This window comes from Spinacia oleracea, chromosome 2 (genome assembly GCF_020520425.1).
Source record: "Spinacia oleracea cultivar Varoflay chromosome 2, BTI_SOV_V1, whole genome shotgun sequence".
NCBI lineage: Eukaryota > Viridiplantae > Streptophyta > Magnoliopsida > Caryophyllales > Amaranthaceae > Spinacia > Spinacia oleracea.
The window spans coordinates 659,313-687,011 of NC_079488.1; the positions used below are offsets into that span (position 1 = coordinate 659,313).

The 27,699-nt window shown below is 38.0% G+C and overlaps 2 protein-coding genes, 1 long non-coding RNA gene and 1 pseudogene across 3 annotated transcripts; 2 read left to right on the forward strand and 2 right to left on the reverse strand.

Annotated features, from left to right (window-relative positions):
- Window positions 1-4,205: 4,205 nt before the first annotated feature.
- LOC110776686 (pentatricopeptide repeat-containing protein At5g39980, chloroplastic-like) lies at window positions 4,206-7,155 on the forward strand (annotated as a pseudogene).
- A 196-nt stretch (window positions 7,156-7,351) lies between these two features.
- On the forward strand, window positions 7,352-14,636 carry LOC110776687 (uncharacterized). The gene is made up of 6 exons (XR_008927410.1): window positions 7,352-7,547; window positions 7,803-11,192; window positions 12,294-12,387; window positions 12,956-12,991; window positions 13,262-13,339; window positions 14,000-14,636. It is a non-coding gene; the product is annotated as an uncharacterized lncRNA (long non-coding RNA).
- An 883-nt stretch (window positions 14,637-15,519) lies between these two features.
- LOC110776685 (ATPase 8, plasma membrane-type) lies at window positions 15,520-20,281 on the reverse strand. Its single transcript, XM_021981235.2, has 12 exons — window positions 19,629-20,281; window positions 19,404-19,523; window positions 19,042-19,278; window positions 18,630-18,944; window positions 18,092-18,538; window positions 17,880-18,002; window positions 17,687-17,791; window positions 17,254-17,563; window positions 16,646-17,160; window positions 16,203-16,559; window positions 15,955-16,127; window positions 15,520-15,858 (listed from the first exon to the last, which is right to left on the reverse strand). The coding sequence occupies exons 1-12, from the start codon at window positions 19,683-19,685 to the stop codon at window positions 15,762-15,764; spliced, it is 2,856 nt and encodes a 951-aa protein (XP_021836927.1). The 5' UTR covers window positions 19,686-20,281; the 3' UTR covers window positions 15,520-15,761.
- A 130-nt stretch (window positions 20,282-20,411) lies between these two features.
- LOC110776684 (60S ribosomal protein L39) lies at window positions 20,412-21,105 on the reverse strand. Its single transcript, XM_021981234.2, has 3 exons — window positions 20,947-21,105; window positions 20,760-20,863; window positions 20,412-20,678 (listed from the first exon to the last, which is right to left on the reverse strand). Exons 1-3 carry the CDS (start codon window positions 20,947-20,949, stop codon window positions 20,630-20,632), a joined length of 156 nt encoding a protein of 51 aa, XP_021836926.1. The 5' UTR covers window positions 20,950-21,105; the 3' UTR covers window positions 20,412-20,629.
- Window positions 21,106-27,699: the final 6,594 nt, after the last annotated feature.

A 27,699-nucleotide genomic window follows, 5' to 3' on the forward strand; every position in this document is an offset into this window, starting at 1 on the left:
GAGGTTCAATCTGCAAAAGCACAAGAGGATCAAGGCATAAATGAAGAATAAGATCATTTGACAACATTGTAACAGAGATAATGGCTAATAGTAAGGATGGGTTACTATGGGGGGTGTTACGAATAAAACCCTCAGGCTCACTAGTGTTCTTAGATTGAGCTACATCATCGGGATAAAGGTCGATTCGGAGTTGACTCACAAGACTAAACTTCCACCTACTCCTTTGCATCCCTAATGAAGGGTACCTAAAGGAGATGAGGAGCTCAAAATGGAGAGTAGACTCGAGCAACCAGAGGGACCAGGGACCGAACCAGATAGGCAAATTAGGGGAAAAAACATCGACTAAATACAACATCTTGCGATTAAGAGAGGGACTTATATTCTGTAACCCACACCAATTTGCAGAAGATTGAACTATAATTATCCAGTGTGAGCAAAAGAGTTGATGCCATAGCAAGGGACCCAAGCATAAAAGGTTATCCAACACATGATTAAGATGGTCACATGCAGAAGATTGATACTTTAAGTAAGAGAAAAACAAAGTTTCATTAATAGAGAAAACCAAAGGGACATACATAATCGAGCAGCTGTACTGCGAACATAGGCATAATACAAACCGAAATAAGACTAAAAGTAATACAACAACCAAACCCTGACTAGGAAAATTAAAGCAGGACCACCACCAGCATCCAGAATTAATGATAGGCAACATAAGACAGCAGGGGCAAAAGTGGCTAACAAACCAGCAACAATTGAAACTCGAGCAAAAACACCAATCAAAGTAGAGCAACCAGCAGCCTAGTTCGACAAAAACCAACCAAAAACAGTATAGCAGCATCAATTCTTGAGTTACACTGAAGAAGAGGGAGAGAGGCTAGAGCCATCTCTCTTTCTTCTCTTAGGCAGTTCCAGCTCACCAGGTGGGGTACCAGGGTTAAAGAAGTCAGCATGGGCCTCAATGTCATCCATTTCATCATCAAGAACATTAAAGGGAACATGGTGAAGCTCCTTAAAACCTGGGAGATCATCAACCATGTCATTTTCCATATCAGGGAGCATTTGTTCAACAACAGGAGGGTTAAGAGTAACCGTGTCACCAGTTGACACCTCAAAATCAGCTAGACCTTGGAAAGGATTCTTGGCAGGGATAGGAGCACCAGCAACAACAATGGGTTTGGATGGTGAGACAATATCAACGGGGGGGGCAGTGTTGTCATAAGGGTGGAATTTAGGACGATTAGTTTTCAGGAAAGTGCGGGGTTTAGCCCTTCTCTTATGCACAACAGTGAGCCAGTCAGTAGCAGCAGCATTATCAAAAGAAGTGGGGGCAGTGAGGGATGTTGCATCCATTTTAGCAACAACAAGTTCAAGACACGGGGCAGGTTTAGCCGGGCATTGGTTCATAGTGTGGGTAGGGTCACCACAAACAGGACACACTTCCCAAACTCCCTCATAAGACAGATAGTATTGTTGGGAATCATTACCAAAATTCAGAGAGATAGACCTCGGGACAGGTTTAGAAATGTTTAAGTTAACACAGACACGAGCAAATTGACCTTTTTCCGCATTTTCCTTAGTGTACCTATCAAGACGAATGGGATGACCAACACAGCTAACAATTTGGTTCAAATAATGCCAAGACCAATATTCAGTTGGGAGAAAAGGAATTTTGACCCATTGATCTACAGAGGTAATATTGTTAAACTGGGCACGAAAACCAGGTCTCCAAGGCATCAATACAAAGTTAAGACCCTGAACAAACCACGGCCTATTGTTCCAGATATCATTCTTATCAATATGGTTGCTAAATTGAATTAAAAACCAGCCATTACCTAAGTACCTAAAGTTTACCTCACCATGGGTGTTACTCTAGTCCTTTTTCAGCTTAGCCAGGACAGCAGCCTGGGGGATGAATTCCCCCCAAGCTCTCCCATGAAGACAAGTGTCCTCCATTTTTTTGATCTCAGAGTCAACTACAGCAGGGGCAGGAATGGTTACAACAGCTCCAGGTTGACCGTGAACCTCTGCACCAGGATTGGGTGGAGCACTCTGAGGTGGGGTACCGGGAGTAGGAGGATTATTGACACTTCCCACAGAAACGGTTGGGGTGGCATTGGGGTGGTTTGACATGGTTTCAGCTGAAGTACTAGGATTACTGGAATGTTTAGGCTCAGTGGAAACTTAACTGGGTTCGTCTTGAGAATGGCGGCATAGTTGCTTTGGACAAGGTTATCAAACATGAAGGGAAGGCTAAGACAATAATTCAGACTTAGTTGGTTTAGCAAAGAATGATTGTTCAGATTGAGACTTAGAGAAGGAGTGAGAGAGGTGGGGTGATCAACTAAGAGCATAGAAGAACAGTATTTATAGTAAACAGGAACCGTGGCACAGGGCATGCAAATATAGGGGGTAAACCAGTAATTTTTCACATAGATATTCAAAGTGCAGGCATCAACATAGAAGATCAAAGAAACTTGGGGGGCAAGGAGTTGTAAAGAAATTCGAAACAAAATATAATTCGGAATACCAAAGGTTTTCAGAACAAGGTTATACAACCACACACGCATTAAATCACAGTAAAAATACAGTCCACACAACAATTCATAGGGTAACCAAACAATCCACAACAATTTAACACAAGATCGACAAAAGATAGTGATGAAATGAGCATGGGAACAATAAAAAGGGGGGGAGGTAAGAGACTTCCCTGGGAAAAAATGCGATGCAAAAGGGGCGATTTTGGGAAGAAAACCCCCAGATCTCGTAACCCAAAACGAACCCAGGAACCCATTGGCCAGCTTGGATAATACTTGATTTAAATCACGAAAATAATTCGTAATTAAACCAGAATCATCATTAATCTTGTTGAAGAACCCGAAAAAAGGTGATGAGAAATCACCCTCCACCGTCCGATTGAAGATCGTAGCCGAAAAGGTGACTCGAGAAAGTAACCTAGATTTTGGGACTTGAAAAGTAGGCAAAAAGGAAAACTTAGGGACGTAATTACCGTAGGTTTCAGGTTTGATTCCGAGGCAATGGTTGAGGCCATTGAATTTGAAAGGGGAGGTGAGGAGTTGCCATGGAGGCAAGAGAGGAAGGAGATGGGCGGCGGAAGGAACGAGGCTAGTGTTTAGGGGTTTTTTCACATAAGGTTTCTTTGGAATCTTTTTTTTCTTTTTTCTCTTCCTTTTTTTCTCTCTCATCGTTACACAATTAAGCTAGTGTTGTACATAAGAATTTATAAATGTGTAAAATCAGTGGTAGAGTTAAATATAATGACATAAAATATGAGATATAGAAACATGGGTAAAATCAAAAATAAAGATTTAACCCCCTAAAAAAAACCCCATTTGCTAGTAGTAGGAGTCGAACACCAAGCTTGTCTAACAAATTCACAATACTTCACTGCTGATCCATCAGAGTACATGTAATTAATGTGCTGAGTTTAATACTAAGAATAATTAAAAAAAAAAAAGGAAAAAACGCAAAATGTGAGAGAAGTATCCGCGGAAGGAATCGAACCTCGCACCTATACTTCAATACATCCCAGTGGTTGGAAGGAATCGAACCTCGCACCTATGCTTCAAAAACACCTCACTGGCAACCACTGGGGCAAGATAAATTCATTGTCCAATGTATACATTTTTTATATATAACCATTTATTTTTCATCTTTAGGGGGGGCGGCTGCCCCTACCAGCCCCCCTGTCTCCGCTACTGCATGTCATTAAATGTGGACCACATGTACGGTCATTATTCTATTTTCATAACACATCAACAACTATATATATACATTCATCAACTCACAATATACAATAAGCTTCTACTAATAAACAATCTACAACTATAAATATACAGTCAATCACTTACCAATAAACAATATTGCATTTTAGTAATCATCAACAATCATAAAATATACAGTCAACGACAAGTGGTATACAATCAACACCGAGTAATATGCAGTCAATAATTGTAAATATACAGTCGATACCTAAATATATACAGTTAACACTTAACTTTATACTACCTACAGTTTTTGGACAACATATTTACAAAAATGCCATTTGATTGGATTTTTTTTCCCAATCACTAAGATTAACTCAGGAATTTCTCCATCTTGATATCCCAAAATTAAAACGAATTTTGATGTCTTTTATGATGTTGTGAAGCATTGAAATGTGGATGTAATCCCAACACTATTTACTGCATAAACCTTCGCAAAACCTCTCCCTCACTTTCTCTCTCTTTCACTCGGCACTCAAGCTCGGTGCACTCGTGCCCAGCACCCTCGCCCAGCGCGCCCCTGCCTTCCCGCGCGCAGAGCACCACACGCACAGCAGCACTAGCACGCGGCAGCACTGCTGCACCGCTGCTATCCTCCTCTCCTCTTTGCTCGTTCACGGTCACCGACCACCACCTTCGCCGTCGCCGTGCTTTAAGACGGCCGGTATGATTTCTCTTCTTTCTAATCTATCCCTATTTAAATTATGTTTTCAAATTATGATTATTTATTTTGATTAATGATTTAAATTGTTTTTGGGATTGGTTATGAACACCAAAGTTGAGGATTTTTTATGTTGGATTGTTGTTATTGAATTTAATTATAGGATTGGTAATTTTCAGATTTGAAATATATAATAAAGCATCAATTTTTATGAGTTCAGTTGCTTTTGATGATGAATTATGGTTATGGTTTTAATTAAACTCATATGATTAATTGATTAGCATAATTAGATGTCAATTTTAATTATGATAATCAATAGGAATTTTCATATTCGTTATGATCATTGAAGCGTTGATTTTTAAAGGTTTTATGCATGAAATTAATTAAATTTCATGCTAGGGTTTTAATGAACAGGAAGAATAATTAAGTTTTATTTATTTCATATAGGAGGTGATTTCTAGTCTACAGTACTCTGAATAACATAGATTGTTGATATGCATCCTAAAACTATATGTTAAGCTTATGTAGGATGCTTAACAGTATCTTGTTCATGGTGGATGGTGGCGCTCTTGCAGTAACACACATTCAACGAATTTCAGCTGCTAAGAATAACATTCATGGACATAAAACTCGATGTATCCTCACAAGAGCCTCATCATCTTCAACCAAAGATGTTTGGTTCAGATTACCATCACAAGCTGCTGCTGCTTCTTCGTTATCTACTTCTTTTTCACAGCAACCACCTCGAACACACCGCCAAAATCCACCACAAAGAAACACTTTCTTAGACCACAGCATTGACATGGATGATTTGCTGAAATCCATTTCCCAAACTGTGGATGAGGGAGAGTTGTTTGCTTTATTGTCACCTTATAAAGGCAGGCAACTATCTGTTAGGTTCATGGTCTGTCTTCTTTCTCGGGAATCAGATTGGCAACGGTCTATTGCATTGCTTGATTGGATAAATGATGTTGCTTTATATACCCCATCAGTGTTTGTATACAATGTTGTTATCCGTAATGTGCTTCGGGCGAAACAGTGGGAGGTTGCACATGGCCTGTTCGACGAAATGCGGCAGAGAGCTTTGGCCCCTGATAGGTATACTTACTCGATGCTTATTACTCAATTTGGGAAAGAGGGCATGTTTGATTCTGCACTTTCTTGGCTGCAGAAGATGGAGCAGGATCGTGTGTCGGGGGATCTTGTTTTGTACAGTAACCTGATTGAGTTGTCTCGTAAATTAAGTGATTATTCCAAAGCGATATCTTTGTTTTCGAGGTTGAAGAGGTCTGGTATTAGGCCTGACCTTGTGGCTTATAATACAATGATTAATGTCTTTGGGAAAGCTAAGCTTTTTTGCGAGGCTCAAGATCTGTTGAAAGAGATGAGAGAAAATGGAGTTAATCCTGATACAGTTAGTTACTCGACACTTTTGAATATGTATGTGGAGAATCATAAGTTTGTTGAGGCTTTATCTGTCTTTTCTGAGATGAATGAGGCAAAATGTGTTCTTGATCTTACTACCTGCAACATCATGATAGATGTTTATGGACAGCTTGATATGGCCAAGGAAGCTGATCAGCTTTTCTGGGGCATGAGAAAGATGGGTATTGAACCTAATGTTGTAAGTTATAATATTCTTTTGAAAGTGTATGGAGAAGCCGAGCTTTTTGGTGAAGCTATACATCTTTTTCGCTTGAAAAAGAATATTGAACAGAATATTGTTACCTACAATACCATGATAAAAATATATGGAAAATCTCTTGAGCATGAGAAAGCTGGAAACTTGGTGCAAGAGATGCAAAAAAGAGGGATTCAGCCTAATGCAATTGCGTATTCAACAATAATATCTATATGGAGCAGGGCTGGGAAATTGGATCGTGCTGCCAAGTTGTTTCAAAAGCTTAGGAGTTCTGGTGTTGAGATCGATCAGGTTCTATATCAGACAATGATAGTGGCTTATGAGAGAGCGGGATTAGTTGCTCATGCAAAACGGCTGCTTCATGAGCTAAGTGTCCAGACAATATCCCTCGAGACATTGCCATCACTATTCTTTGCAAAGCTGGAAGGATTGAAGAGGCCACATGGGTTTTTCGACAGGCATTTGATGCCGGTGAAGTGAAGGATATATCTGTATTTGAGTGTATGATTGAACTTTATTCAAGAAACAGGAAATATAGAAATGTCATAGAGGTGTTTGAGAAGATGAGAGCAGCAAGATACTTCCCCAATTCAAATGTTATTTCTCTTGCCTTGAATGCTTATGGAAAAGTCAGAGATTTTGAGAGGGCTGATTTAGTGTATAGAGAGATGCAAGAAGAGGGCTGTATTTTCCCTGATGAAGTTCATTTCCAAATGTTAAGTCTGCATGGGGCAAGAGGTGACTTTGAGACTGTGGAATTACTTTTCAAGGCGCTGGATTCTGACCCGAACATAAACAAGAAGGAATTGCATCTAGTTGTTTGTAACGCATATAAATCAGCTAAAAGACTCAGTGATGCTGCTACAGTCGTCTCATAAATGAGATCTTGATCACAAAAAACAAGTGTATATGCTCAGTTTTGTACATTACCTTGGCCTTACTTTAACTCAAGACTTGTGTTGTACACTTGTACTTGTATTACTGTGAATGGTGTACATGCTCTCCATAATCCATGCTTCACGCAGCTCTCTCTCTTTCTCTGCAAATTTTTGAGTTGCAATTATGTTTGATGTTTGCTCGCAAAATTATCGAGAATATTATAGCTTATTTTAGTAGGTAAAATTATTGTTTGAAATATTATCCTCCTCCCCACCCTTTCCTAGCAGGTAGTTGCTCTGGCAGAGGGATCACTCTTGAAGATTAAAAACATGGCTATGGTCTCCAATGGACGATGACCCTACTAGCATCTGAAGCTACTGGTAATTTCCCTCTTAGTTAAACAATTTTTATGATTAATAATTGAATTTGATTAATCAAATTAGTGCCCTTGATTTCTTAGGGAATTTAGTTACTACTGCAAGAACAAAGAAGCATATAGGCAACTGTGCAAACTCATCCTCTCACCCCATGCCGTTCTTTCTTTTGCTTCTTCTTTAATCTCCCAGAATCCCCAGATGATGAGGTAGGTGTGCATTATTATCCTATATTGTTTACAATTTCATTGTCATGTGCTCTCATCAGGCTTCAAATTTTATAGTTTTGAATTGAATTCTGATATTTCGTTAGTGTAGTTTAAAACTATGTCTTCGTTTTCCCCTTATTACTCCTTTAGACCTAATTAATTTGTAGGGCAATTAGATTTTTGAGTTCTTTACAATGTGCCATTGAATCGCACTTAATAAAGTTTCAAAAATATTGACTGATATGCGCCTCACAGGCTCAGAGCCCCTCATTTAAAATCGCCTTGCCTGGGAACATAAAGGAGCTTCAGCTCTATCACCCGGCGTCTCATCGCACTTCTTATACACGCCTCAGCATATTTGAGAAATGACGATTAATTTCAATTCTGCTGTTGCAACTTCCAAATTTAATCACCCCGTTGCTTACATGCTTTCCGTTTTCACTCGGCCATATTTAGGTATCCTGACTTCAACGGTTCAACCCCTCCCCCTTCGTTGTACCAAATTTTAGGAATGCAATCTCATTTTGTGCTTTGTTTTCCCCTACATTATAGATTTATACCCCTGGGTTTCATGATTTCTATGTTGCCAAACCTTTTAAATTTTACACATTTGTATCCTTGTTGATGCAAAAGGCAATCAACTTTAACCCCCTATCAACAACCGTATGTTCAAAAGTTTCTTTACTTTTTTTACATTAAAGTTGAGTTAAAAAATAAGGAGAAGGTTGTTTATCGTACACAATTTAAATGGAAATACCATTTAGCCCCCATTTCCCTTCTTGTTTTTTTTTGTCTTCTTCCTTACAGACGGTGTAAATACCAATATACCCCTCCCTTGTGAAGCTGACGCGTGTCTAAACAAAATGTCAGTTGCCTTCCTTCCTTTCTTCGATCCTCCTCCTTTTGCCTGCTTCCCTATCCTTTTTCCTCAATTACTTCTCTTTTCCTGGAATTCTCACATGCCATCTCCCTCCCTTCCATAATTTCCAGAAGTCCACCGCAAACATTGTAGAGCTGGAGCAGCAATACGACCATGAAGAAATCACCGAACAACGATGAAGAGTCCTCCTATTCCTTTTGGTAATATAATTCTTTATTTGCCAAAAAAAAAGAAGGTTTGTTGGATAATTCATATTTTCTTTTCTGTTCTTTGTTGTTTGGGATGATTTTATTCATTATTAATCATGATTTTATTGTTTTAATGTTTCTTGATTGTGTTTTTATATTGTTTGATTCATAATTCTGGATTCATTAATCGCGGTGGGGAAAGGAAGGCGAAGGTGGTGGCAACACGTTTGATGTTATCCTCTGTTTTGTTGACACCATAGGTGGCGAAGCCATTCAACAGCTCCTCGTGATGTTCCCCCCTAGACTCTCCGTTAACTTTTTAGCTTTATCCCTGTCTTTATGTCCCTGGTATACTTCCATTTCTCATCTAAATTCCTTTACTACTTTCTCATACAATTTTGATTTTTGTCAAATGCGATTTTTCAGGTTAAGTTTTATAACCGCATTAATGTCATCAGTTTAATCATTTTGAATTATGTGATCAATTTGAGTTATATTTATAAAACTTGATTAGTTTATAAATCTGAGCTATGTTTCATGTTTTTAGTATTGAAATCTGAATTAATACTTTTCTTTTTTTATTTTCCTTCCGTTTTTTGTTAGATTTTATCTTTTGTTTCTTTCTCTTACATTTTTGAGTTCGATAATGGCTTATTCCTCTGTCACAAAGATTAGTGCCACGTTAGCCTTATCTTGATATTTCTTCCACCCAAAAGTTCCTGGCTTTAGTTGAAAACGGCATCCAGCTGAACCTGTTGTCCTATACTATGATGTAGGAGTAGTAGTAACATGACCTATAGAAATAAATATACGCCTCAAATTGAGATAATTAATCAACACAAAGTCACAAATAATAGTTGGCTCTCGCATTTAGAAAAAGGAAATAGATTGGGGATGTATGTTGTAGACAAAAGTGGGAGTTGTCTTTCCATATATGCAAAAGGCATAAAAGTGTTAAATGTAATAAACTTATGCACTGGAACTCTGAAAGGACACAAAACAGTGAAGAACACTTAAAGAGATAAAACATGTGCTATTAGTCTTATTAGACCATATATAGACGCTACTAAGGTGATTATGGTATAGCCTCATGATTCAAGCAGTCACATGCCTGAGGAAGTTTCAAGTTGCAAATTGTGAAATTTAGTTAGTTTCATATCTACCTGCCTGAGATGTGAAATTTAGTTTCATGTCAAAGAGTAATAATTGAGGAACAAGAAAATGAATCAACACTAAAGTAGGAGAGATTATAAGCGCTCTAAGCTATAATCGTGCCTTACTACACCGATGATATGTGTGTTTCCTGTCATTTGGTAGATGGCTCTGTGTTCACATGGGGGTGGGGAGGTTCTCATGGAATATTTTCTGTGGATGGTCATTCTTCCGGTGGACAGCTGGTTTGTTTGTATATCTTGTGCACCCTTAAGTTTTTCATGTTTGGCATCACATGAACTATGTCTTAATGCAAACGCTCCTTTCTATATACATCAAGCTAAAATGTTTTTGTGTGAATTTTCTAGCTTATGGTTATACATGATAGATCATGTTTACTGTTTTTGTTTGGTAGTTGGATTACACTTGTATTCTGTATATGTGTGTTTGTGTGTGTTTGTATACCCCTTTATCTGAATATCGATTATTTATTTCTAAAATACTTCGTATAAGTTTATCGAGATGCGAGGGGTTTAAGGAGCCAATGTGACGAAAAAATAAATAAAGAGGAGCCAATGTGATGCAAAGTGAGATAAAGAAAAATCATATGCAAATAAAGAAATATTGCGATAAATATGGAGCTAGAAGAGAAATATTCCAATATTAAGAGGAACGAGGGAGTACATTATAAAGTGGCCAAGCCTTGAACACAAATCCTTCTCTGGGAAAAGTTGTTATCCCATTTTTTTGTTACTAAGGTTAAAAATAGTTGTTATTTTGGGTGTTCAAGAGTGTCCAAAGTTTCCTTAACTTTCGGAAGGAATGTATACTTCCATGTACCTTCCTTAACTCTCCTTTCTCCTTTCCTACATTTTTTTCCTATATAAGAAACCTATCAAAGGAAAATGAGGTTTGAGCAATGATTTCTATACAGTACATTTGGAGATAAATAAAATTAACTTGGTACCTCTTATCTGGGCAATTTTTCTTGAAACTTATTTCCATTGATGTGTAAATTTAAAAGGCCTAATTGTTCTCTTGTTTTGCTTGTTAGTTCTCTAGCTTCTTATGGAGCTTGTATTAGGCCAATGCCTTATGCAAACGAGATTGACTTAAGAATGCTAATAGGTGGTGCAGTTCGTGAAGCTTGTGTGATGGAATACAATATCACTCCTCTCTTTCCATACTACTCTTACCATGGACCTGTTTTTCGAGTTATGTTAAGAGTTAACCATGGAAGGCTAAGTGATATGATACTATGTGCTTAGATGTTTCAATTATTCATTTTGTAGAGTTCTAATTACTGGCTTATATTGTGATGACAGACATTATGGGTTTGTAAGCTACTGTCACGGTTGTGGAAATTCTCAGGCATTTACATGGCATGAACTCGGGAAGATCGTTTGCTCCAACTGCAGTGCTAAGGTATTAATTTGTCATTAACTAAGTATTTGGTTGTTAAGTACTTGTGGACAATCCATATTCGAAGTTTTAGTCAAATGGTCCATTATTACTCGTGATATATTAACGATTTTTTTTAAAAAAGAGGGTATTATCTGACACCGATGTTTATGGTGCTTACGTTAAGCTGACTGGTATTTTGTTCATTACAATTACTGAAGTAGATTGATATTTTGTGGAGAGCAGTGTTTCTTTTGTTCATCGTTTTCCATGTGCTCTTGTAATTGGTCTCAAATTGAATTATCACTGGTCTGGCAGTAGCATGGAATTAAAACTCGGCCGTTCCGTTACGTAACGGTGACTCGCCGTGTTAGACGTTTTTTTCTCCGTTACACCGTTTTTTTACATAAATTTACCAAAAATATTTTTGTAATTAGTTATGTAGTTTATGAAACATGATATTTCATGTGTTTATTTGTTCACAAAATATAATGCTCACTTATATTAGGATAAATTTGGTTATATTGTGTTGATATAATACTTTTTAGACTAAAAATGTAATAATAAGGCTTAGACATGTTAATGTGATTTTTTTCAAAAAAATCACACCGCGTCAGCCGCGATCCGTTCTATTCATCCGTTACAAGCGGTTTCCGCGAGAACGCGATCGTTTCCGCAAACGCGACCGCATCCGCAATTTTTTTCTATGGGCAGTAGCCAGTGATGAGCAACTTTAATTCTGGACCATTGTTTGTCTTCTGACCTCTAAATTTACCGTCCTTTCTATACACCCGAGTGTACATTAGAATTTGCCAAAAGGAAAGAGCCTAATTATAGTAGTTTCATGCCCATCCAAGTGGTGTGGTGTACTGCCAAATTGTTGTGATGTTCTAGGTATAGAGTTCTCCATCATCCTTGGAAGATCATTTCAAGCATATTTGTTGTATGGAAATTTGTAGGATTTCCATTATTGGTTGTTTTGCCATTGAGGGTAATTTCTTTGAATATTAACTTCCAGCTGGAATTATCCTTGTGTATGATCATGATTATGGTAGTGAGGAATTATACAATCCTTCAAACATTTCAGTTTGGAGGTCTTACGTATTCTGCATGCTTCTTTTGCAGGTTTACAGTTTAAGTCAAGGTAAAAGGGATGTAGAGACAGTTATGTAAGATGTTAGCATGTAAGATGTTAGCATTTCCCCCCAGCCTGCCAGAGGTAACTATAAATTGCACTCTTATCATCAATTTACTTAAAATTGTTTGGCTTTTCAAGAGATAAAACTGCTCAAGTCGCTTTGTGCTGCCTTCTCCTGCTTACTTGCGGCTTCAGCCCTAATTTTTATTGGTAGGCCAGTGGATCTGTTGGCTTCAATATATCAGACGGATTTAGGACAAGATACCTTTGTTCTCTTGAACCTAGGGCCTAAGCTTTGAATGGAATCTTCAAGTTGCCTCGGAAGCTTGGCCATTTAATATCCTAGACTGTGGACCAAATTACCAAATTGTTTGGATTCTATTATTACGTTATTTAGGTTTTCCAGTTGGTTCAACTTCGTTACTTGGTAGAGAACTAGAGATAGTGGTGATCGTTATGTAGAAACATATACGATATCTATTGGATGGGATATTTGAAAATTGGAATCTGTCTAATTTCCATTTATTTACTATGTTTCTTTTTCTTCAACACCCAAGATAAGATATTGTGATAATGCTCTATACATTCTTCTAGTTGACGAACGTTGGCCATGATTATTGATGTATTATGGTTCTATTTACATTTGCAGGATAACAAGTGGTCCGCTGTTAGGTTTGATCGGAAGGTTCTAATTCGCTTCTGTGATATTCATACGACATTCCTTCTCATTTGGCTAGTCATTTGGCTAGTTCATACTATAATGGAGTAGTTAATGCTTTACGTTCTGCCGGTTGGAGCGTAATGTGTGTTGTCTGATTAGCTATATTTAAATCCATGCTTTTGTAGGGTTCATTCAATAAGAACGTTATCAGCCTTCTTTGTGTCAACTACCTCAACTGGCTGAGGTGTATCACTCCCACTTGAGTCATTGATTGAGCTTTTGTTTCTGGTTCAGGTTAGAGATTTCACTCATGGAGATTTGAGCAACATAGTTGCACTTCAGGGAGTGTTGGCACCCTTCGATATCTGCGAGGTATATGTAGGACTTGGTCCTTTAAAGTATTTGAAGTCCTAAGTTCTTCTTCTCACTTCATCTGGACACCAGTCTCTACCCTAATACAACTACAGGGTTTGGCTCATGCATTCTGTCAGGTTTTCCGTTTTGTCTGGTCTTCCTGTTTTCTAAATCAACGCGAGCATAAACGCTTTTGTGACGAAATAAATCCCCAGTAAGAGTAAAAGAAACTAAACAAATTAGGAGTCGCATTTCCTACAGGATGTATGGGGCACACCAAGTCCTAGATCCATTTGCTGTTTATTAGAGTTTTTAGTAAGCTGGCTGTGTGATTAGTCTTTGGTCATCGAGTTATATAGCTGAATTTCTTCTTCTTTTGCAACTTTTCATTAACGATCAGAAACCCAGAACTCCAGGAAACATGTTGGTCCACTACTTCACTTAGCTTAATTTCTCTGTTAGGTTGCTAAATGAAGATTCATTGAACCTGATGGTGTGGTTCTTTTATTTGTTACTTGATTTTTATAACTGTAGATACTCTTATTAGGATATTAGGATAGCCAAAGTATGGGCTAGGAAGTTCGGAAAAGGGGATTTATCACTTGCAATTCTCTGGACGGATGTCAATTATCTGGATGGATGTCTCTGACCCTATGTTGATCGCTTTGTGTGCTGCAGAATCCTACTCGGTTCCTCTGAATTGGTGTCGCTCGTGTTTCACTTGTCAGTGCAACATTTATCAGACCTGTGTCTACGTTGTTGCTCATGTATGTCTTGCAGCTAATTGTTGTTTATTCTCCATGGATATCAGATAAGCTGCTGCTGTAGCACGACGAATTAAACGGTTGAAAATTACTCAAGCCTTGTCATACACCTGTTCTCACATGCAATCCCATTTTTATAGATTTCTGTTTAGTGCAGCCTAGACTCGTCCTTATGAAACAAGACTATTGATTGGTTGTGCAATGCGTAGCAGCAGACCATCACATGACCATAATGGTTTGTCAACTCTTGTATTAAGTCTGGATATTGCCGCTACAGGAGTTTTGCCAATGGTAAGAGTTTTTCCTGGCAGAGATGACATGGATATGTGTAGCAACAGCCAACAGATTGATACTACAAAAGGCATGAAACAAGGAGGCTTGATACTACATTACTGCAGGAGGTTTGCCAATGCTTAATATTCTACTACTGTTATTTTAAATTTGTAGGTAGTATTATGTATTAATTAGTTTATGTATTGTTCAAAGTTAGTTTGTAATCAAACATGTCCTCATCTATTTCTGTATAATAATTATACTCGGGGTTTGCTTTGCGTTTTGGTAATCATATAACTTTCAAAACCAAATATTGAAAACCGGCAGTGAACTGAAAACTGACTATTTTATAGTTTATGATTCAATATAAATCATGTACTTCACTTTTTTTTATTTTGCTTTATTTGCTTACTATGTGTATTACTTTCTTTTAGTTTTTAGTGTTTTGCTTGGTTGAGAGGCTTTGCCCTTCTTTCTCACCAAAAAGAAAAAGGTATAGTTCAAGCATTGCTTGCCGAGACTAGGCCTGTCAAATCGTGTTATTGTATCGATTTCGGAACGATTATAAACGGTTCAGGATCACATCGAAATCGGTTAATGTCGGATTAATGTTTCATTCGGGGCGATTCGGATCTGTTCGAGTCGTTTTCGGTTTGATATTTTCGGTTTGAGTGTGTAGGTTTGATTTGGTACAAGTCAAGTTTGCTTCGGGTGTATGTCGGATTCTGATACAATGTCTGGATCGAATAAGTCTCGAGTTGTGTCAAGTTTAGATCAGTGAATCTTGAGCTCGGTCAAATTCGTATCGGACGTACCTCGAATACGTGTCAATTACGGATTGAGTCTGCTCTTCGAGTTTAGATCAAGTTAGGTTTGTATTCTTTTATTCCATGGAGTATGGAACAAGTGATTTTAGAGGTTTATGATTGAATTCATGTCACTTTATTATTCTAAGACTTGATACCAAATAAACAGTTTTTAAATTTCTACACGTATGTATTAAAAATTGGTTGGATAACTGGATAAGTGATCAATAGGTTGCAAGAAATCGTCTCCACCACCAACTATAGGGTCGCATGAAAAAGTTGTTTGTAGGTATTTTTGATTCCATTCATGATTCATGTAATGTAATGGTGGATGTAAGAGTAAGTTCAGAGGACGAGATATAAACTTGTAGCATTAAATGAAAGATTTGTGTAAGAAAACTGCTTGATTCCATACATAATATTAGTGGGTTTTATTTTTGTATTTTTACTAAAACAAGGCAATAATGTCATGGAATATTAGTGACTAAGTAGTACTTAAAACACCTAAAAAGTAAAACAAAAAAACATGAAGTAATATCTAGTGCTTAAATGAATGACTTTGTCTCTCTCTTTCAGTGCTCCATAAGCATTTATATTTTAAACTGTATAGCTTTGTTGAATGGTGTCAATATCGAGTCCCTTGGTCTTGACCACCGACTCAACACGTCCTTTTAAAGTGTGCAATTCCTGGAGCCTAATATTTTGATAAGAGAAGCAATAATAATAATTAATAATAGTTAATTTATGGTCTTTAATTAAGTGTAATTAAAAAAGTAAACAAGTATACTACCTTGCCATTTCAGCTCGCTTTTTGGCCTGCTCAGCAATCTCAGACAACTCCCTGTAGTTATTGGTGTCATTATCATTTGAAGGTGTTTGGAGACCGTGAAGCGTACGTTGAGCCACCACCCACTGCGCCTCTCTTTCCCCCTTTCCATAATCCCTCTTTGTTGTGAAAGCAGTCTATTACAAAATGAAATCAACCATTTTATTATTATACTTTAACAAATATAAATATAAATATAAGTAGTTAGTTACCTTATTTTGGATCATGTTATCCCATGCCTGTCCTGTCAAGGAGTATCGGGCAATAAATTTGAGAATGTCAAGTGGTATGTATGTTACGATACTGAATATCCATATTACTCCAGCCCATCCCCATCCAATCCCAGCCACCCTTGCAAAATCCCACTTAGCATATACTGCAATTAGTGTTGCCACTAATTGAGCTGCTAGGAATGCAACCAGTAGTAGAAAACCAGGTCTTTCTACAAACGACCAACTCCTTGACCGCGTCACAAATATTAGCGCCTGACTTATGATACTCACTTGAAGGTATAAAGCTGCTGTTAGTTCATCAACGTTGTCCTTGATTGATCTTACGCCGAACCATTCCTAATACATACATACATTTTACATGTTAAATAACAAATATAAAAGTATATTATTTTATATACCAACTACCAAGTAAAATAACTTACTGTGAATATATTGGTGTCATGAGCCATGAAGAAAAACAAAGCTGTAGTGAGAGCCATATAACTACCGAGAATGATTCCAGTGACAAAGATCTCATTGAGTTTCCAGGAATCAGGCACTGGAGAAGGCTTCACCCTGTCTTTAGATATTGTCATAATGGTACCATCATTGAGGATGGCAATTATCAATACCATGAAGGGTGGGAAGTCATATTTCCATATTAGGACAACTAACAGGAACCCAAACACTATACGGATTGTAATTGATACAGCATAGATTGTGTAATTCTTCATCCTTTGGAAGATGGCTCTACTTGTCAGTACAGCACTTATTATCACACTTAGACCTGGTTCTGTCAACACTATGTCTGATGCACTTCTTGCTGCATCTGTCGCATCATCCACCGCAATACCAATGTCTGCCTTCTTTAGTGCAGGTGCATCATTCACACCATCTCCAGTCATACCACATATGTGTTTCCTTTCTTGCAGCTTTTTTACAATCTCATACTTATGCTCTGCATTTGCATTATTAATAAAATAAATCAACATAACCTAATTTGAGGTTTTGAATTTATTTGACAAAGAGGAGAATGGAATTGGTGTTTTACCAGGAAAGACTCCAGCAAAACCATCCGCCTTTTCTATGAGCTCTTCTACCGGAATTGAAGCAATAGACTCATCCATGTTTTGTCCTAAAAGGGTAGAAGAAGGATACATGTTGGTGCCCATGCCAAGCCTACGTCCAGTCTCTTTTCCAATAGCAAGTTGGTCACCAGTAATCATCTTAACATTGACACCTAGATCAAGTGCCCGACGTATAGTTTCTGCACTGTCATGTCTTGGAGGATCAAAAAGAGGCAACAGACCTACAAACTCCCATGGAGTCCCAACACTCTCCTTTGATTTCTCTGGCACAGTCTAAGCCAACATAAAAATAAACTATTTCAGTACGTTATGTCCAACGGGACGGTACTATAAATAAAATGCAACTTACACTACTTTCTTTTTCTCTGAGACTCCATGTAATATATAATACATTACCTGTCTAGCAACAGCCAACGATCTAAGTCCACGCTCAGCATAGCTATCAATGACAGCATGAGCCTTTTTCATTGCCTCACCCTTGACGTTACAAAGCTCAATGATCTGAACAAGAGAGATATATTGCATCTATTAAATCTATATTACTTTACAGATTGATCAGAGAGAGATATTGTTAGTTGTTAGTTGTTACCTGTTCAGGAGCACCTTTGCTAACCCTGTGCCAAGTTCCATCTGAGTCAATGTAAGTAATGGCAGTGCGCTTCTCCACAGGATTGAAAGGTAGGAAATGTATCTCTTCAATTCCTTGTCTTGCCTGCAAGTCTCAAAAGCAAGAGTGAACAAGTTAAATATATCGGTTCATCAATTATTATTATATATGTAAATGAATGTATATGGTTGTACCTCTTTAGGATCACTCAACATCCCAACAATGCAAGTATCAATGGCGTCTTGATTCTCAACTCTAGAGGCTCGTGCACCTAACAAGACCACATTGTCCTTGTTTACATCCTTGCAGAATACCTCAATAAGGGCCTTGTCAACGGTCAACTTGTTAAGGGTAAGGGTACCAGTTTTGTCACTGCAGAGGACATCCATACCAGCCATTTCCTCAATGGCTGTCATCCTCTTGGTTATGGCTCCCTGTTGGGATAACCGGTGAGAACCAATAGCCATTGTCACTGACAACACAGTTGGCATGGCAATTGGAATCCCACCAATGAGGAGAACCAAGAGGTTGTCAATGCCTTCCCTATAATTCCTGTGTTGTATGGGAAACATCACTATAATCTCAATCACCATACCAACGGCAATGGATATGATGCAGAAGTTACCAATGGAAGTCAACACCTATAAATGAAAATCCAAGTAAATTATTATTATTATTATTATTATTATTATACCCTTTAAATTCCATATTAATTAAATACTCCATCATTACCTTTTGGAAATGGCCAACATGGTTGGTGCTGTCCACCAAGTGAGCAGCCTTGCCAAAGAAGGTGTGGACACCAGTAGCAATAACAACAGCCTCAATTTCACCTTGTTTGCAGGTAGAACCAGAGTAGACTCCAGCACCTGGGTTCTTGGTGACTGGTAAGGATTCGCCGGTAAGGGCAGCCTGGTCGACCTTCAGGGGATCCCCTTCCAAGAGACGAGCATCTGCTGGTATAATATCTCCCAACTTGATACTTATTATATCTCCAGGAACTAGAATAGATGCATCTTCCTCACCCCATTTCCCATCTCTCAATACCTTAAAGAACAAAATAGGAATTTTATGGCCAGTTCTAAGGTGAGTTTATGTATAATGTATGTACCGGAAATAGAGAATGATAAACTAGAATACATACCTTAGTTTTGGGAGCAAGATTGGCCATTAGAGAGGCTGCGGCATTTCCTGCATTGTTTTCTTCAATGAAACTAATGGTTGAGTTGATTAGAAGCAGGACAACAATACCAACAAAGTCTTGCCAATCTGGAGGCCTCCCTCCTCCATTAGCCATAGCAATAGCCATTATAGCAGCTGACTCCATCACCCATGATAGAGGATTCCACATGAACCCCAAAAACTTGAGTAATTTGCTCTCCTGTTCCAACAAATCAATCAATCAATCAATTATACTCTACTACAGAGTATTATTTTGTCAAATTTAACCAAATTTTAATGTAATGCATTATGATTATGATTATGATTATAATACAAGTTTCTTGCCTTCTTCTCCTCAAGTTTATTTGGGCCAAATATTCCAAGCCTGTTTACCCCCTCTGAGGAGGTTAAACCTTCTTTGGTACATCTCAGCTGACTGAAAACTTCCTCCACAGGGACTGTTTCCTGCATGCATTATAACCTATTCATTCAGTATTCACCATTGCAATCTCACTATATTATCATGATTTCATTTATATTATGATAGTTTTTGAAATTGTTGAGACTTACAAGATCGACATTCTCTTTCTTTATTTGCTCTAGAGAGAGATCTCCACTAGAGCCCATTGGGGAAGATCAAAGTTGACAGGAAGAGAGAGATTTCCCTCTCTTCTATCAAATACGAATACAGGAAACAACTTTCAATTTTAGGTGATGGAATAAATAAAACGCTTCTATCTTTTGTCCTCAATAAGAGGCTAGTAGTTAGGGGAGATCTGGGAATGGGAATGATGAGGAGGCCAATTTCTCTTATTCAGTTATACATGAAAAAGGAAAAAAATGAGAGAAGATAATAGAATAGATTGTTAACTCAGACCCCATATTCTTTGGAAGACAGCAAATTTTCTTATTGGAGTTCTATATTTTTTATGGTTTCAGCTAAATTTCAGGGACAACCTATTTTTGAAGCATTTGCTTATTTCAATATTGACAGCTAAGATATTACGCTATTTGTGATAAACATACTCATAATCGAAAATAACATGGAGTAACATCATCTGATCGTTTATACATAGAAAATAAAAATACTCGCATATTTAACAACTAACAAACTAATCTACCCAATTTCAGCCAGAGTCTAACAAACCAATTTCATATTGAACTATTCCAGTTCGAAATATTGAGCTCGTTTCAAAATCGAACTTTGTTCGCAACAAAAAAGAATTTAGTTTTCACAGAAGTCAGAAATAACACAATAGAGAAGATGAATGGATATTGGAAAATGACCTAGGCAATAATAAGGGATACGGTAATAACAAAATGCAAATAATATTGAAATGTGAACACAATTGATTCATCAACCCAGAAATATTTTAGTTATTTCAGAATTCAATATCAGAATAAAATCAGAACAACTTAGATGTCTCAAAAATTCATCGCAATTTCAATATTAAGCAACAAATACATCCGATCATAAAAAAAAACTACAACAAAATTGTTTGTTCCTCAGTAGAATAAAATCTAAGAAAATAAGATAGTTGAGGTAGGACTTAAGAGGAGCATCCCGTCATCTAGAATCCGAGCTTGGTGCGACGCCAGTGTCTGCGCTTAGCATTGTACCTGCAAATTGCAAATTGCAAAAGGGATGAGAAACCTAACTTGTAAGGAGAAACAGAGGAGAGAGAAAGAGTATTGAATTACCTGATGGTGTTGTCAGTCCTCATGCGAATCCATTGAGGAATAGGCCTGTTCTGTCTCATCTTCTTCGCCAGCTTCTTCTTGATTATGAACGTCTTGTGAGAAGGCTATCATCATTACAATGGAAATCAATTATGGAAACTAACTACAGAGAAAGCAGAAAACCAGAGAGAAAGAGAGAGAGAATTACCATCTTTGCTTAGCTGAGGGTGTTTCGGCAGCGACGACGGGGAGAAGTGGTGCAGGAACCCTAAACCCCTTTAACACCACGTATAAATGAAACCCTAAATCTCCGAACACCTTCTAATACCAAGTAGAAATACAAATGCACACTTTTAACATTTCATGGGCTTTATCATTTTCGGGCTTTACTTCTTGGACCTATTCTTTTCCACTTCTTACTTCTTACCCTTTGTCCTTTACTCCCTTATCTCGTACTATCCCCGTTCGGCCGATCCGTAACAGATGCATCATTTCTCATTTGGATAATATTCATCAATTAACTTTGACAATCATTATTTCATATTATAAGAATAAACATAGTAAATTGAGATCTTGTTAAATTCGTGTCAATGCTAGTATTTCAAATATCAAGTTTTTATAATTTTTACTTACACGCAATTAGAGATATTAATGTTCATAGAAGCGTGTTGAATTACATGAAGAAACAAATGATGTTGTGAAACGGAGGTAATATCTATATTCTATAAAGAAACACCTGAGGTCAATTTAGTAATTGCACTTTTGGTGTCACCTATAGAATAGACCATTATACCTTTGTAATTGAAAAAACTAATTACTCTAGCGTATACGCTGTAAAAGTCAGAAACACAAGCAAAAAAATATTCAAAATTTGAGGAAATAAGCCCATAAACCTCTAATTTTATCAGAAAACACAATAAAGTCAGTCAATAAAAGTAATTAACGACGTAATTACGAAGACTAGAAAATTGTTTAACCGTCCCTTTTTCATCTCTCTCCTCCAACCTCCCACTGTCGCCATTGCTTCATACAACCTACTAGACCTGTTCAACGGGTCGGGTTAGGGCCGGGCCGGGTCTGGTTTAAAATATTTTTGGGGCGGACCGGGTCGGACTTTAACGGGCTGTCCATTTTTTCTGAGTCTGTATACATTTCTGACTAATTTGGGTATAAAACGCAAATGAATATTCACAATAGTTAATCATTTAAACATAAAGTATAAATCAACAAGTTAAGTGATAAGGCAGAATTGCGCAAATTTTGTTCAAAATTGTCAAATTTCACAATATTCAAGCGAAATAAACAACTACTCCATAAATTATAAGCAATTCAATTATATTGCAAATTAACTTCATAAGTTGATAATAGCAAAACTATACAGCAATTCCGTATGAATACAACATCAATTTTTATTTTTTTATTTTTTTTTAAAGGTAAGGAGAAAAGTACCTTAGGAGCCCCTCCGCACGGGGAGTTTTCCTAAGTAATCACTATCTAAAATGGACAGTAATTGAGGACTATTACAAGGTTCAAAACCCATAGTGTTACTAGCTAGATGTCCTACATTTGCTATCCAATCTGCTGGTCAATTTGCTTCTCTGAAGACGTGCTTGATATCCCAAGTGTCGAAAAAGTTGAGAATATCCTGAATGTCTTGAATAATATAATGGAGTTTCCAAGGGATGTTCCAAGTTCCTTTGACTGCGTTGATGACTAATAGGTTATCACCTTCAATATAGATGTTTTTTATGTTGAGGTTCTTCGCTTCTTTGAGGCCTTTGTGGAGGGCACAAGCTTCTGCCATAAAAGCTTGCGTAAGTCCTAGGTTGTAAGTACGAATGCTGATAGCGGGTGCCGTTATTGTCGCGAATGATAAACCCAACCGCTGCTGATGAAGAATTGCAAGAGCCATCGAAGTTGAGTTTGAAGGTACCTTGAGGGGTAGGGTACCAACGAACTAGCACCGGAGGGTTGTGAGTGACCTTTGTGTGGGTGTGTGAAGTGAGAGGGGTACCCTTAAGTTGATGCTGGTCAATATTGGTTCTTACCTGTCACTCTTTGAAATATAAACTAGCTTTAAAGAATACTCGAAAGGAATTAAAATTGCAATTATTAAAAATGCAGTCATTCCTCTCTTTCCACAGAGTCCAAATGATGAATAGAAATTTGCAAAGAGTTGATTGATACTTTCTCAAGTAGCCAATAGTTTCAAAGAAGTCACAAAAAGGAATAGAAAAATCTAGCCATTTTTTTGGTATGATCGAGATTCCATACTTGTTTTGCGGTAGGACATTGGATGAAGAGGTGGTTTATGCTTTCGATATAGGTGTCACAAAGCGGACAAACATTAAAAGGTAGGATGTTTCGTTGGAAAAGGATATCTCTAGTGGGAATACTATTGTGGCAGATTTGCCATAGGAAAATCTGTATTTTCGGAGGGAGGTCAAGCTTCCAAATCCACCGATATTCCCAGCGAGCAAGGTCATCGGGTATATCATGAGCTATCCAGGTTGCTGACTTGACTGAAAACTCCCCTGAAGTCGTAGGTCCCCAAATTGGGGTGTCAATTATGTCAAGGGAAGGGATTGGGATCCCCTTAATTTTTTGAACCAAAGAGAGAGGTAGAACAGTAAGAAGTTTGGGCAAGTCCCATTCTTTTGAAGGAAGAATGAAATCGGCCACCATCAGCTCTATATCAACAATGTCTACACTCTTGTTAAGAGCAGTCAGTAGGTTTTTTTTCATCGCCCAATTGTCCAACCAGAAGTTAATAGCCTTCCCATTTCCTATTTTTCATCTAATTCCCTTCCTTAGGATATCCCGTTGTTTTAATATATCTCGCCAAATTTGTGAATGTTGTGGGTTTGGTTTGCAATTGAAAAAAGACGTGTTTGATAGGTATTTTTTCCTAACAATAGAAGTCCACAGATTATTGTTGTTTTGGAGAATTTTCCAACCAAGTTTTGCTAGGAAAGCTTTATTGAGAGGCCTTGTTCGACGAAGTCCTAATCCACCTAGGGATTTAGGTTTACATATAGTATCCCAAGAAATGAGCGGAGTGGAGTTCGACTTGAAAGTTTGTTTCCAAAAGAAATTTCTATGTGCCGAATCTAGATTTTGGCAAGTTTTTTGGGGCAGAAGGAAGGAAGAACATACATAAGCAGGGAGAGCTTCGAGGTTACTCTGGATTAGAATAGTCCTCCCAGCCTTTGAGAGATAGTTTGCATGCCATGCATTAATCCTGGTTTCGTTTTTTTGTAGAATAGTAGCAAATTCGCATTTAGTAGGTTTATAGGCTGAGAAATGAATCCCTAGGTATCTCCCTAGTGACATTGATTTAGTCATGGAGAAAATATTTGCCAGATTATCTTTTCTATTATTAGGCACATGTTTTGAAAAAACAATAGCGGACTTGTGAAAATTAACAAGTTGTCCAGAGAGTGTACAAAATTCATTAATAGTGTTTCTCAGTATTTGGCATGCCGAGTTTGTAGCTTTGCAAAAAAGGAGGCTATCGTCTGCAAAAAGGAGGCACGGAATTTTTGGTGAACCAGGGGCCACCTTAATTCCCACTCCATTTTTTGGGTTCGAGGTTTTTAAGTTGAGCATGAATATAAAAACCTCCATGCATAAAATAAAAAGATAAGGTGAGAGCGGATCCCCTTGTCTAACTCCTCGTGACAGGGAGAAATGTTCTGTAGTAGCACCATTAATTTTTAAGGAATAGGATACTGATGTGACGCAAGCTTTCACCCATTGGATCCATTGAGAGGGGAATCCAAAAGCCTCAAGCGTTGCCCAGAGAAAATCCCATTCAATCCTATCATAAGCCTTTTCCATATCAAGTTTTAGTGCACACCATCCAATTTTTGAGTTATATTTTTGAAAAGTATTAAGAACTTCTTGCACAATAAGAAGGTTATCGTGAATGGATCTTTCTAGCGTGAAAGCATTTTGGAATGGACTCATGTGGTTTTTAAGGATCGGGCTTAGTCTATTTACAATCAGCTTAGCAATAGCCTTATAAATAGTGTTACATAAACTGATGGGCCTAAAGTGATTGGGGTTTTCAGGGTTTTCGTTTTTGGGAATAAGAGAAATTATTGTATGATTAAGGAATCTCGGGATTTTCCCATGGTAGAAAAAGCCTTGTATTGCCGAAGTTACTTCTTTCCCAACAATGGGCCAGTAAGCTTGGAAGAATTTAGGCCCGAAGCCATCAGAACCCGGAGATTTATCAGGGTTCATATCTAAGAAAGCATTTTTGATCTCTTCTTCAGAGTATGGGAGAACCAGATTTTCCTGTTCTTGTTCTGAAACAAAAGAAGGAAGGAAGGAGAGGTCAATTGATCTATTTGGAGCATGAATTGATTTAAATCTCTGCTTGAAGGAGGTTAGAAGCATGTCAGAGACATTTTTTGGGTCCGATTTGAAGGAAATAATGCCCTTGGTCCAAGTATGCATTCTATGTTAAGTCTAATAAATGCGGTTCATTATTAATTAACAAGTTAATAATTCAGTGAGATCAAGTGAGCTGAATGCCTAGCTAGAGGCCGCTTCAGTTCAAGTGGAATTAATGATATTAATCCACAGCTTACTCTTGACTGAACCCGTAGGGTCACACAAATAGTACGTAAACGGATCAAGTATTTAATGGCATTAAATACTCCATCTATGAATATTCGGAACCGACGGATCTTGGTTTCAGTGGGAGCTAAGATCGTCACAGGCAAGAAATGAATACTCCGGAAACGATGATATTGCCGGAAACGGAAATATGGATCGTATCGGAAATATGAATATTATCCAAGTCGTAGATGTTGTCGGAAACGGAAACATGGTACGTATCGGAAAATATTATTGGAAATGGAAATATTACCAGAATCGGAAATATTGCCGGAAACGGAAATATTGTCAGAATCGGAAATATTACCGGAATCGGAAAATAATTCCGGAAACGGAAATATTAAATATTTGTTCGAAACGGAAATTAATTCCGGAATCGGAAATATTAAATATTGTTCGTATCGGAAATAGATTCCGGAAATGGAAATTTAATCGGAAGCGTATCGTACGAATTAGCATCGGACGAGGCCTGCCGGACGAAGGCCCAGCACGAAGCCAGGCCATCGCCCAGCAAGCACGCACGCCACAGCCCAGCGCGCACAAGGCCGCGCATGCGTGGGCCGCGCTGCGTGGGCTGCTGCTCGCATGCATGGGCAGCCCTTGTGGCTGCCGTGTGTGTGTGAGTTTCAGCTCATGCGAGATTCCTGAATCTGCAAGAGTCAGTGTATGATTAAATGTCTATTCCTATTGGATAAATTGATTAAGTAGAATTCATGTAGAATTCTAATTCCAATTAATTCGCATCCTACTAGGATTACGATTCCTTTTCCATAACTCTATAAATAAAGGCCTAGGGGTCATAATTTATACACAAGTTTTTAAGTATTCAAAAGTGAGTTTTTGAGAGAAAATCAAACACACATCTTGCTCAAAAGTGCCGAATTTTCTGAGTACCTTAAGGGCGATTCTAGTTGGTCAATCTTAAGGCGGATCCGGACGTGCTGTGGACTTTCTACGGAGGGACGACACTTGGAGTCCTAAAAGACTTGTTCTTGTTCGGTTCGGGCGCAGCTAGGGAAGGCACGCAACAAAGAGTATGCATCTAATTATGCTATATGATTATGTGTAAATAATATGTTTCCTGGGTTAATGGTTGTTTCCGCATGATCTATGTAAATGTCATATGTATCATAACCTAACAGTGGTATCACGAGCCCCTTATTATTTTCATAATCTAAATTGCATGAACATGGTTAAATATTACAAATTTGCAAGAATTAAAAGGGGTGATTAATTTTCGTAATTGTTAATTAATTGCAAATTGCGTTTATTTAATTATATGTACGCAGTTTTTCGGCAGTTTCTTCATTACTCATCCGAATTGAGTGATTTTTGTGTCAATTCCGCATGTAAAAGGCATTCTAAAATTTTGACAAAAATAGTATTTTTCTGCCGAACCCAGAATTCTCAAATTCGAAGCCTAACTATGACTTTTCGAAGGTTTTAGTTTTTCGGATGCAAAATTTCGTAAATTTAAGATGTTAAATTAAATATTTGCGATTCCTGTTGATAAATCTTGAATTTTTGATTGACCTACTGCATATGTTTAACAAGTTTGAATGCCTAGTCTTGTTAATTATGCAATCTAATTTGTAATTATGATTAATTTGTTGAAAATTAGAATAATTTAGAATTAATTTGATTTTCATAATTAATTGTAATTTAATTAGAAACCTATGATTAAAAACCACCATAAAAATTGTAAATTTACGATAAATTTTAAATTTTTATGACCTAGACTTGAATCCATATCAATCGGAAATCAATTGGATAATAAATTTTCGATTTTTTCGCCCTAAAATTATGAAATTAATAATATTTATTAATTTGTCATTAATTTTAAATATAAATTTTAAATTTTTATGCGATCCGTTCAAATAACTTGCACGCACGAAGCAGTGGACGCTTCGTGTTACCCTTAAGGGGTGTTGTATAATGCGGGCATGCGACGACGAGCAAGGGAGCTCGTCGCCCGTGCGGCACGAATGCAATGAGCAAGGGCGTAGTGCACGAGCACAAGGCAGCAGCCCTGCCTTGTGTCGTGTGCCACGAGCAATGAACGAATGGGCATGGGCGAAGGGCGAGCCAAGGCAGTCGCGTGTGGGCAGCAAGCGAGCTGCGCCACAACGCGAGCTGCCTCGCACAAGTGCGCGCAGCCTCGCGCGCAGCGAGCGCAAGCTCGCGTGCCACGAGCGCTGCGCCCAGCACTGCTCGCGCGCGCAGCGCGCGATGTCGCTCGCCCAGCGAGCGATGTCGCGCACCAGCGAGCGATGGCTCGCGCGCGCGCAGCGAGCGATCTCGCGCGCCAGCGAGCGATGGCTCGCGCGCACCAGCG